This window comes from Leptonotus elevatus, chromosome 11, assembly GCF_054856555.1.
Source record: "Leptonotus elevatus isolate MCC_2025b chromosome 11, RoL_Lele_1.0, whole genome shotgun sequence".
Lineage (NCBI taxonomy): Eukaryota > Metazoa > Chordata > Actinopteri > Syngnathiformes > Syngnathidae > Leptonotus > Leptonotus elevatus.
In genome coordinates this window covers 10,991,508-11,004,458 of record NC_141249.1, presented here as the reverse complement: position 1 = coordinate 11,004,458, position 12,951 = coordinate 10,991,508, and the positions used below count along the sequence as shown (strand labels likewise).

The 12,951-nt window shown below is 39.1% G+C and overlaps 1 protein-coding gene across 15 annotated transcripts in view; it reads right to left on the bottom strand.

Annotated features, from left to right (window-relative positions):
* The window catches only part of adgrl2a (adhesion G protein-coupled receptor L2a), a 127,305-nt gene that overhangs the window by 97,700 nt on the left and 16,654 nt on the right, over positions 1 to 12,951 (bottom strand). For all 15 annotated transcript variants that reach the window (XM_086088557.1, XM_086088558.1, XM_086088563.1 and 12 more), the window contains exon 2: positions 7,547 to 7,721. In XM_086088557.1, coding sequence (XP_085944683.1) covers positions 7,547 to 7,622 — 76 coding nt within the window. In that variant the 5' untranslated portion in view covers positions 7,623 to 7,721. The remainder of the gene's footprint in view (positions 1 to 7,546; positions 7,722 to 12,951) is intronic.

The window sequence follows — 12,951 nt, the reverse complement described above, 5'->3', positions numbered from 1 at the left end:
TCTGCGGGTGTACAACTCCAGATATATTTACCTTCAACACTGGAGCGCAGTTGTAATAACTAGTGATGGCAAAATGAAGCTTTATGAAGCATTTGCGATATTTTTTGACTCCTCTAGATGGTGCTCTTGGTTTAAAGATAAAGGCAAGTGCAATGAAAATGGATTACATTTGCATTGCATCTTTGAATCATGAGTGCCATCTAGAAGAGTCAAAAAATATTGCAAATGCTTCATGAAGCTTCATTTTGCCATCACTAGTAATAACCTTGGGGATCGGGGTAATTATTCGTCATCCATTCCGTTACAAAGCCGTTAAAATTTTCAACATCCTCATTGTCTACAAACATATTTCTTAACAGTATGATACTGTCGACTCATTACACTGATTCGAATTCCTCCCGCGCCGTCGTCAATCACGTCATTTATATAATAACTCCCGCGAATCTACATCAACCATAAACGCTCTATTGAAATTCCCGGACATGCTATGAGGCCCACGTCGCCCTATTGTGCATATTCTGATGTATTTCATTGGCTAAGAGACCAAGAATTGCTCAAAACAAAACAAAATGACGGTTTAAAGGGAGAAGTGTGGTCACGTGCTCCCGGCTTTAACGGTAGAAACGTGGTCACGCGCTTCTGGCCTTAATGGGTTAAGTCATGGCATAGTACTGACATGCACTTCAAGTCAAAGACAGAACCGGTAAAAGCCTCATAGTAATGGAATGAAAACTTTCTATATGAAAAAAAATAAACAAAATTATACTTATAAAACCCACTGTGCCTTTTGAGTTGAATAGTTTTCTATACACAAGTTCCATTCGTATTGTTTGTTTATCAGCTGCTCACATTTTCCCCTGATTGTTCGCTGTTCGAAAAAGTTTAAAAGTGACAAAGTTAGTGAGAAACGCAGCCCATTTTGTCTTGATTGATTCTCAGCTGTGCGTCTGACACGTCGCAATCCCCCCCCTTCTCCTTGACACAGAAACATCGCTCCACTCTGTAATTCGAACAATCTCAGGCGAAGCCTTTGAAGAGAGCGCACTTCTGATGCTGAGTGTGAATTGTTATTCACTCGCTGATGCCGACAAATCTTCTCAGCCTGACTAAATAACACAGACAGACTTGGGAGACGGTTTAATCATGTGTTACAGGAGAAAATCATCGCTGCATTATACGTTACCGAAAACATGACAGTATTTCTTGGTAAAAATCACACCCTCGGTTAAATGTGTTCAGGTTGCCGTGGTAACGGTGGCAGAGGACACCAGCAGGACAAAGGAAATGATCCTGCAGTTAGACAGATAGCAAAGTTGAGTGACCTTTGTGACAGACGATATGATTGCTTTGTAAATGTGCTCAAAATCAAAGGCATGCTCTGCGCAACCCAAAATCTGCAAATGTAAAATGTTTAACAATGAATGCTTCATCATAGATTAGCACAACCCAGTAAGTGTTTTATCTATTATCCATTACAACACAGGAACAATATACAGATTTTTGATGATGGTCATTAACTTAAATCCCTCATGGAGAAATTCAACACTTTTCTATATTATTGTGAATTTGCAAATTTCCATCAACAATTTTGCTTTGCTGGGATGAGTTTGTTGTAAAAGTCACTCACTTGTATGTGCATATTGACAGATCTCTTTTGCAATCAATGTCTAATTTGGTGGGAGTATTCTCTGGTCTATTATTATGCAGGAAAATTCTGAAAGGAAAGTCAATGTGCTTTTTACATAGTGCTATTTGTGTTAAGGCTGAGACGGCACAGTCAGGTTAAACAGGGCCTTGAGAACAAGCTGACAAACCTGTGTTCCTAAAACTCAACCTCTGAAACTGTTTATTAATTAGCATTTAAGTGGTTAAATGCTAGGGGTATTTGAATGTTATTTAAAAGCACATTTTTATAGTATTCCTTTTTACTATTTTCACTTACATTTCTTAAAAAAATTGGTATGCTAACAGATATTTTGAATAATATTCATCTGGCTACTGGATAGCTTTTGTTGCCTTCTGGCCTAATTGCAAGGTATCGGTACGCACGACTGTGGCTGCTAATCTTGTGGCTGTTTAACGATCAGGAATCAGAAATTAGAAGATAAAAAATGTCACACAATTTTAAGTAAAAATGTAACTTTGTGATATATAGGTCTTTGTTTAAAATTATCTGTCATTGTTTTGTTTTGGTTTTTTTTTTTGGGGGGGGGCAGTATCAAAAGTACTAGTGGTATCAATATTTAGTATCAAAATCAGTACTTAAGAGTGAGTACTCAGACTGGTGTCAGTCAAAGTGGTATCGAACATCCCTACTTTTATTCGTTATTGGATAATCAGTTAAATGTTCTTGTACTTTATAAATATGAATTATGTTATTTATAAAACAAAATGGAGAAAAGATAAAACTGCCATTTACCTTATGTCATTTTAAGGGAAAATACTATATCAGACTATATATAGTGATCACGGAATTAAAGCTGCTCTATGTAACAATTTGGCTAAAAATATCTTTACAATAGCCTTTTTACTTGATCATTTATGACTGAAACATCTTGTAATTAGTAAATTGCCACCTTAGCTATTCACAATGGGTACTCCTGCAAGCCTCTGGCCAATAGTTTTCAGACTCGGGTTACAACTTCCCGCCCTCTTGTCTGCGAATGTGATGTCATGTGCGCGTTGTGTACATGAAGAAGGGTTGGTGCAGTTAAATTTTTCGTCAGCAGGTGGCAGTAGCGATTCATAATTGAATGTTATGTGTTCAGTCGCTATCATCTATATCAAGATAGGCCAAGGCAAGCGTTTGGTAGTGATGGCAAAATTAAGCTTCATGAAGCATTTGCGATATTTTTTGACTCCTCTAGATGGTGCTCTTGGTTTAAAGATAAAGGCAAGTGCAATGAAAATGGATTACATTTGCATTGCATCTTTGAATCATGAGTGCCATCTAGAGGAGTCAAAAAATATCGCAAATGCTTCATGAAGCTTCATTTTGCCATCACTAGCGTTTGGTACTGAAGACGGTACTGTTTTTTGTAATGCACCGATTAGTGTCGGAACTACAGAGCACTCACATGAAATCAAACGTCAACATGTTTCAATTCCGGAGTGTGTCTAGGTTGTGACGAGTTGGCCATTTTCCATGATGTACATGAGCGTAGCAATGCATACACACCAGCTGTGATGTCATTAGTCAGCCACTCTCAAATTCAAAAAATAAAATAAAAACTCCCGGGTTTGAAGGTGAGTGAGACTTGCCTGCCGCCAAGTCAAACAAGTACAGTTTATAAAGTATATTGTAGCGATGATGAAGTCTTGCAGAATGCCAGGGTTGGTGTTTTCTTCCTTTTTTTATATCAAACATTTGATCAAACACTGTTTGCATTGATATTGAATTAAAATTGAATAACAATGAATTGAAAAAGTTCAATTACAATTGTAATCTCCTGCTTTGGAAATAGATTCCCTCTATTTGTCACCGATGAAGTTCAACAGGGAATGTACGACAAAGGGGTGTAAAGTGGGCTTTACTCATATTTGCTGTTCTCTAATATTTAAACAGCAATTCGATTTTTATCAAGTTCTATTATCTTTATGAGGCAGTTAACATGTTTTACGCCAGCCGAGTTAGGTTAGTACTTTGTCAAGAGGCAGCCCAACAGGTTGCGGTGTCACAGCTTAAGAATGTAATCTCGACTTTGAGCCCTAAGTATGGGTCAAGTCTGAGATACAAAGACATTGACCCCCTCCCACAATGCAATGCTAAAATGTCCTTTGTGAGACCCTATCTATATGGTAGACGCCAATGTCAACTTCCCACCCCGGTTTGCGCTAAAGTCTTTGTCGGAGATATAGAAGCAATTAGTCAAAATCCTGAAGCAATAGAAACACTGATGACCATTAATGATTTCATACATACATACACATTCAGATATCAAGGTAGGTCGTCTTGCGTTGATATGAAACCTTTGAGTCCAGCATTGGAAATGTTAAAATGCTGTGTGAAGATCAAATTCAACATTGTGAAGTTTAATGAGAACAACTCTCGCTGATATGCAATCTAAAATCAATATCTGAATGTCCTGCCAGACAATGCAGTTTCAATCGGGCTCTAAATGCTTCATTTGTGACAAAAAATCCGGCCGATGACTGTACAGTCAGACCCTGCGGGACGCCCAGAAACACAAGTCACAGCTCGAGAATACACGCTGACTGCGATAATGAAATTCTGACGCTACGTTCAGTTCCCAAAAAGTAGACAAGGAGACTTCTGGGACCTTTATACATGGGCCTATACTGATATAACAACAAAAATAATCAATGACCACATGTAATTGTATTTGAAATGTACTTATTTTGTGTTTAATAAAAATGCAAAACAAATTGAATCCCAAAAAAAACCCTGTTAAATCCACCTCCACCTCCCAGCTTTGTACTATATACATCCACATTTTCTTTGACAGACAAGATGGCGAGGAAAAAATAAAGAGGAATATAGGATGAAAGCCTTGCGATGACAGTGAACCAGCTGTGCAAATATAGATGAAAGACATGTATACGCGTGGACTGGATATGGAGGATGAGACATACACTGTAATTGGAGGTCACAGCACAATCCCCCTCCAGTAAAAGGAATAATGTTGCGTCTGTGACGCTCTTCCTTCCGAATACAAACTTTTAACTATTTACAACATTTCACTAACTCATTTAATTCAATTATAAAAATGCATTAAAAAGATATTAGGCATCGACGCAGTGTTAATGAAGCGTGTGGACTTGGGGATATTGTTTGTAATGAACTGTTTCCGAGCTGATCTCTGCAGCTGAGATGGGAAATGGAACTGACATGAGGGGGGAGGAAATGCAAACTAACATAAATGACAAATGTTACCAATAGCCAAACCAAGTGTGTGTTATTTAATAGCTTTTGCATATTTCTATTTAGGGGTTATGGCCACAAGTAGTGATAGCAAAATGAAGCTTCATGAAGCATTTGCGATATTTTTTGACTCCTCTAGATGGTGCTCTTGGTTTAAAGATAAAGGCAAGTGCAATGAAAATGGATTACATTTGCATTGCATCTTTGAATCATGAGTGCCATCTAGAGGAGTAAAAAAATATCGTAAATGCTTCATGAAGCTTCATTTTGCCATCACTAGCCACAGGTACAACATACAAACTTGGCTTCTTAAATATTACAAAAGTTAGTTTAAAAGTCTGTATGGTAAATCACATACCAGGTTCTATTTTTTAATTTTTTGGGTTGTGCTTAAATTTTTTATTTATAAGAATGTGCCTACTTTTAATCCAAATGATGATTCATATTTGCAATTGTTTTATGTTGTTTATCAATGTTGTGAGATGCATTTTTTTAAAATAAAGAATGAAAACATTAATAATCATTAAATCCATTTTTCTTTTCAAATACAATTTTTTGATAGTAAAATAATAATAATAATAATAATAATAATAATCTGACTGTTCTAAACCTGTTTACATGCAATTATTACATATCAGAGGACTCTAATGCTGCCTTAAGAAGTTTGTCGTTATGATCAACATTGTGTACAGTCTATTTGCGATGTTTGATAACACTTTTTTTCAAAACTTTACCAGTTTGGATAGGACGAGCTTTAAAAATCAATCAATCAATCAATCAATCAATCAATCAATCAATCAATCAATCAATCAATCAATCAATCAATCAATCAATCAATATTGAATCAATATTCATGTCCATAGCGTGATATGGATTAGTACAACGAGAAATTTATTATTTTAATGTCTTTATTTCCCATTAATTCATGAGAAAATATAATTTTAAATGCCTAAATCTGTTTTTAATGTTCACAGGAATTTAAAAAAAGTAATAAAAAGTATTTTCTTGCATTTACAAAAGACCTGACTAAAACAATTCAGAATATTTTTCAATTATACAATTACAATTACAATTATTGAATTATAATTATGAAAATAGTATTTTTCATCTCATCCATGTTGATGTCAATGCTTGTGTAACACTTAAAGCTGCTCTATGTAGGAAAAATCATTTTCAGACTGGCTTTGAGTTTGGATTTCCCGCCCTCTGGTTGCGGACGTCATGCGTGCCAGTGTGTACATGAAGAAGGGAGTGTGCAGTTTCATTTTTTGGCCACACGTGGCAGTAGCGATTCGGAATTCAATTTCCTCCATTGAGCAACTTTAAGTGATTATGATACGTGTTACTTTCATTGACAAAAATAAAATAAATCATTTGATCAGTTACTGCCGCTACATAATTTACCGTAATTTGGAATGTAATGTTTATGGAGTTTTTATCATGTTCTTGATATTTAAGAAGAATTGATGTTCCATAAATATATGTATATTAATCAATATTGTACTGAATTTAATTTAATCGAACAATAAAAAGTGTGTGTGGGGGGGTATTTTTCATGTGCTGTATACGTGTGGGCTTACAGTAGCATTTCAAAAACTATGTAGCGCCAGGTGAGAGCTCCAAGCTCCCGGGGATCCCAACTATCTCCATTTGCTCTAGGTGTAGTCACATTATAAGCCTGGAAAATTGCTAACTCTTATCGCCGCATGACGTGAGACGTGAGATGATGTATGTTGCCAGCATTGATGAAATTCTGCTTCTCTGTTTGCCAAAGCCACTGAAGCTGAAAGGAGCAACACACGGCGCTTCTTGTGTGACTGTAAAAATCCAAGCCAGATGACACAAGCTGAAAACAAATTGTATGTTAAGATTATACACGGGTGATTTGTGTGACATGCTGCATCAGTGATTAATTTGCCAACTCGTTTCAATAATCTTACATTGCAGATTTTTTTTTTTAAGAAGAAAAAAAAGGGAAGACTGGGCGAGAGCTACAACAGTTGGCAACAAAGAAACAAATATATAATGGTTCTTCTGATATACTGCACTAACCAGAAGCCAATTTTTAAAGCAATCATCAATTACCAAAAGTAGTGCACCACTATTAGAGTGATTAAAGACTAATAAGTAGAGGAAAGTGTTTATGATATGCAGTTTAGACATATAAATCCGGCCATTAGGATGCAGCCGAGACGCATTTAATCACAGCTAAAACGCACCATGATTAAAACATCAACGTTTTTGAGGTGTGAAATCTGTGAGCGCTGGCTGGCCACAGCGCAGAACATTTTAGCCCCAAATTTCCGAACGCATCCAGCTCTGATGCCACTGGGAACAACTGGCGCTCTCAAGCAGAAAATCTCTGGCAAATCACAATTTGTCTGAGATATACGACTAATGAAAGCGCTCCCGATCATCTCCGTCCGCCTGAGCCTACGGTCCTCAGAGCCACATTACTTAGACATGCACTGTGGGACTTCATAGGAGCAGCGCGAGCGCTACATTTTCATTGCTCATTGGAGAATTCCTAAATAAGTCTATAAGAAAGAAAATTCCCTACTGAGTGCCTGACTGTCAGTGATCCTGAAAAACTTGCTGTAAAATGTCGGTATGGAAAGAAAGTGGTCTGTTTTTACAGGCCCAAAGAGTTTGACGGGCACTTACCCTCAGTGGAGTGGACTTGGGCCAGCGTGATGATAAACCAGCACAGGGTGTGTACTTTCCACATGGCGCCAAGCATTGGTGGTCTCTCGCAGGTTTTTGTGTCGTGACAAAAGGCTTCTGATTAAAAAAGTCCAATCCAAACACTCTTAGACCTGGTCATCATTGAGCCTCACACCTGTGAAGGGAGCAGAACAAGAGGGAATGACATTTACTGTGTGTGAGAGGAAATCTGGGAAATGCTGCAAAACCCACACGGACTGGCAAATAAGCGCATGAGGTCAATAATCGTGAGAGGGGGAAATCCTTTAATGGCAAATGGAAGCGGGACCACCTAACTGACAGGAACTGGGTGCAGCCAGTACTGTCAAACAGACCGAGCCAACCCCACTGTGACCGATGAGGGTCTTCACCTTATAATTCCACTATTGTATTATTATTTTTTTAATCCGCATCTATAAATCATAACCCGTGCCTACCACCCAGAAGCACATGAGACATATCATAAAGATTTTAAAGTGATGTTGATTTATTAAGACATCTCAGATTTGGAGTCGGCTCTCGCTTGCCGACAGAAAGTTGACACGAGCCCAGAGTGAAAACGCTCCAAACGGAGAGGAAGCGGCCAACTGTGAGCCGAATTGCCTTCTGCGTCCGCGTGCACGAGAAATACTAAATCAACTGGCGGCAGCGTTAAACGCAAAAATCATACGGCTGAGTGAGTATGATCTAACATGTTTCCCAACGACTTCAGCCGGGTGAAATAGTGACATTATATTGAAAGCCCACAGAACTAGTTAAACATCTACAGTATAATCACAAAAGGCCAATGTATGACATACTTGAGTTATCTACTTCAGAAATTCTAGCTGCAAGTTAAGAAGTAAAATTGCCGTTTCCACCCCCGAGGCGCCGGCAAACAAATAAACACTTGAGAGCAAATGGTCAACACGCTTTGTTGTGACTAACCACAAATTTATCTCTGCATCCCCACCCTTTCACTCCCATCACTCCCAAGCAGGATTACGGTCTCCCCATCTCATCCATACCCGTCCCACGAGTTGTTGGAATGTTTGTTTTTGCTCTCTTTCGCTACAAAAGCAAATGGCCTCCTCCCAAGTCTTGGATACGCCAGTGAAACCTAATGCCTACCTGCACGTCCAGGCAAGCGTTTCACACTACTAACCTTTTGTCCGCCTGTTTACATTGCTGGGTTCAACTCCGTCCTCTCAGTTCCATCAACCATTAGCGCATTTACCAAGGGATGTGGCATCACTCAGGCAACGGGACACACAGGACACGGGACACACAGGACCCCATTAGAAACTGTTTTCCCCTCATCTTTTTTTTAGCCTGATCAAAAACAGCCATGTCCTTCTTTATGTGTCTGCAACCTTTCTCGGAATGTTAGCCTTCATGCACAACTGAAGCAGTCTGCCTGTCGCGTGCAGCCAGAGCTGTAAAACTCGGCTCCCCCTCACTGGAGAATATTCGCTGGCTGCAGAGCGTTTGATCTATTTTGTGTTTGCTAGCTCCCAGACAGAGTATAGTACTTCACGGGCATGAAAACATGCAGCATGCACACATTAGGCAACAAAGTTGTAATTAAGTCCACCATAATCACCTCATCTAATATGACCGTATGCCTCACATGAGACCTTTAATTTCAGAGCCATTCAATTGAGGTTTAAATTTAAGTTCAGTGAATAATATATAGTTCCACAAGAAATGTGATTGCATAAAATATTTTGTTTTAAGATTTGCACATTAATTTAAATTCAATTTTAATCCAATGGTTCTTATAGTTTACAAGTCAAATTTCAAACAAACCAAATAACTAATTTTGCACAATCCTTGTAGTGGGATGGAGAACAGACCTTTGGTGTATGTATGTAAGAATGACAAAAAAGGAAAGTTAAATAAAAATACCCTAAGCAGCAAATAAATAATTTTTGGGGTGTATCATTCACTATATTATGTGAATCCTAATTTACATGGTCGAAAAGGAGTAGGAAGAAAGATAAACTTGATCCAGATAATTTCTAAATGAGTATATGTTTACACAATGAGCTAGTAAAAATATGTTTTGTGAGTGTATCAATATTATTTTCAAAACAATGTTTACTTTGACCAGCAAAAGTTACTCTCATATACATGGTAATGTGATCGATTACCATCTAAACCGTGACGCGCAGACAACATCATGATGAAAATAGACGTAATTTCCACTTTTTATTTTGTACTATTAAAAAAAAAATTCACTAATAGCCAACTATTCGGGTTTGAAAAAGGGTAACCCAGGGGTCTTATTCAAGTTTTGACTGCATTAAATCATAGTTGGTGTCCTACATGCTCAAACATGAATGCACTTAGCATTTCTTCCATTTTCACAGTTTTGGGAGTGGTAACTTAATTGTTTTCAGAAAACGTATCTGTTTTCAAATGATTGTGAATGATTTTATATCGCTCACCAAACGGCGACTAAATTAGAAAATACATGCATATACAAGTAAAGGTTATCTTTGAAGGTTCAGAATTAGGTCCTGAAACAAGGACTGTTCCGCCTTGGTGGAGGTTTTTGCTGTATTAAGTGACATACTCCTGACAAGTTCTTACTGTATGATGAGGCCTTGTGTTGGCCGTCTGTACAATAAAGCTCCAAAGGGAGCATAAAGGCTTTTAGGATCCTTATGAACACACACAGGCTTAGCACCGACTGTTTTGTCCACTTACAATACTTATGGTGCACACACAGAGACATGATGATAATCCCCTTCAAAAGCTAGCTTGTGCAATAAAAGAATTGTTGTGAAGATGGAAACGGTCTAAGCTTTTTTTTTATATACTAGAGAACAAGGAAAATTCAAATTGTACCCTGGTCACTTGAAATCAGTGTTTTATCACTTGACTACTAGTCACGAGTTTTACCATAAGTCTAGCATCCAGTTCACTCCGTGACCTCTTCTAAGCATGCACGGAATCCCAAATACATATTTATGGGATCTGAGCATTCATATGTCATGTGCAATATGAAATACCGATGCCCTGAGGCTCACGACCTTGAGTGAGGTTGATGGGTTATGATGTTTACATCAGAGTATTACCCTCCTCTAATTTTAATGGAAATGCATGTTAACAAAGAGATTTCCTGGCTCGGTTGAGATTAATGGGCTGAATTAAAAGCTTAACCTCAAACTTGTCTGGAGTTATCAGGAGAACACTCGCAAGTCTTCTGTCAAATAGCATTGCCTCCCTTCAACACATAACTACGTATTAGTTTAATCCTTGCATGTCTCTGTGTCTGTATTTCAAGCCAAACAACCTCATAGACCTGAATAGCACATTAACAGTTTCTAAGGCAGTTTAAGTGTGTCTGAGGATGTCTCCGGTCTGTAAACAAACTATTACTGGATCCATATATAATTTTTTTCGTCTGTCATCATCTCCTGAGTGTTCTCAACATACCTCGATTGTCTGAAGACAAAAACCAGATGCATTTTAAACACATTTGCCTCGGAGGCAGTAAAGTCCCCCACCTTGAGGTAAATGCAGAATGTATTTCCCTCGAACATGTACAAGGTTGTTCTATAAATCGATTATAACAGTCTTGTACTTAACGTATTTTGTCTCATGCTGTGAGTGTTCAACATGCACAGACACCAAAGGCGCAGACCGGAGGGACATTGTCTGGCTGGCATTCTCCTCATTAGACGTGCTGAAGTCTCCTCTCTCAGCTGGAGCTTGCTTTTCTCTCCCCACGCCTTTAAACAGAGACGCCGCCGGTGATTCGTACTCTGAGCCCCCTGCACACCGCCGTGATCTAAGAACAGGTGTTTGCATCTACAGACTCGAGCCAGACAAATGATGAAGGACATCAGCAATAGAGTGGCTTGAATCACAGATTGACCAGTTGTTAAATTGATAGGGTTTTTATTTATTTTTTTATTTATTTTTTAATGTATGAAGTCGTTACAGGCAGATGTTTAAGTATCCTGGAAAACAAAGATGCTCCAGAAGTGTGTATGACAGACTCTTTCAAGCCAAATCAGTTGCATTTATAGTTAAGTGCAAAATGGGGGTTTAGTAGCTAAAAGGAAGGGGGTGATTAGAAGAGACAGGAGGAGGGCTGATTGAAAAGGGCAGTTTGAAATTTGAATTGGAAGGGTAGGGGGTGGGCTCTGGAAACAAGAGGCAGATGTGAAAGAATGCATGGCTTCTCCAAGACAAAGCTTTTGGTTGTCCCTCTTGGGCTGTTATAGGGCCACAGGAGAATAGAGGAAGAGTTGGGCTTTTCTATTAAAAGAGGTCTGGGAGGGAGAAAGGGGGGTTAGGGGTGTCTGAGAATAAAAGGACTCGAGTGGGGGAGGGGATTCAAGTTACAATAAAAAGATTGACAGCTTGCAAGTCTTGCTTGACCCTTGAATTAGCCCTTCAGCTTTCAACAAACCCTAAGAAAGAGTTGGGATGTTAATTGTCAGTGAACATCACAGGGATGCAAAAGAGGTGAAATGCAGGCCTGGACATTCACTCAAATGTAAATCAGAGCCAACAGACCACCACCTGTTGAATAGGAGGGTTGCTTCTATTGGTTCTTCCCAACGGTATGCTCAGACATGAATTCATACATACTGTAAGACCCTCTCTCATCTCCGATCGGAAAGACTAAACTACCCGGGGAATCAAAGCTAAGATGCCAAACACACAGACACTTCCACAGAAGGAAAATAGAAGAGATTGTGTTTGTGCTTTGCCTTGGCCGGAGACGTACAATTTGGAAGCGGAAATCAGAGAATTCACAGTCCAGAGGAAAGAAATTGGACTCTTGATCAGATGAGTCTGGAGCCCCGCTGAGCCCGATATGGGGCAGGGAGGAATCATACGCTGACCCCTTCTGCTAGGGGAATGATTGAGAGCAGCCCGGGAATGACATCCACCCAAACGCTGTGTGACTGCTCGTGCCCCCCACCCCAAACAACGGCCCTGACCGGAGATCACGCAAGGGGAATATCAGGTCAAACTTGCACATAGCGCAACAGGACAGATCAGGGTGGGGTGGAAGGTGGGGGAAGGTAGGTCTCCATAATGGAAGGGGAAAAAACAAAGGAAAGTAGAAGACAAAAGACTTTTCAATTGATGCGTCCCCACTGTATGAGGAGAGTAATGGCTGATCATTACGGTCAATACTTTCTGATACCGCCTTAGCTAAAACAAATTATAATTTTACTGCTATGCAAGCATCATTTTTAGAGACAAAAACAATTTCACAACAGAGCCTGTGACAGCAGCATGGTGCTTGTCAGGCTCATTGCTTTCGTGTTTGCGCAGTTCATCATTTTTATGAGCCACTCAATTCATCGATGAGCCGCGCTCCCCACTGATCAGGACATATGGCTACTAAATAAAGCAAT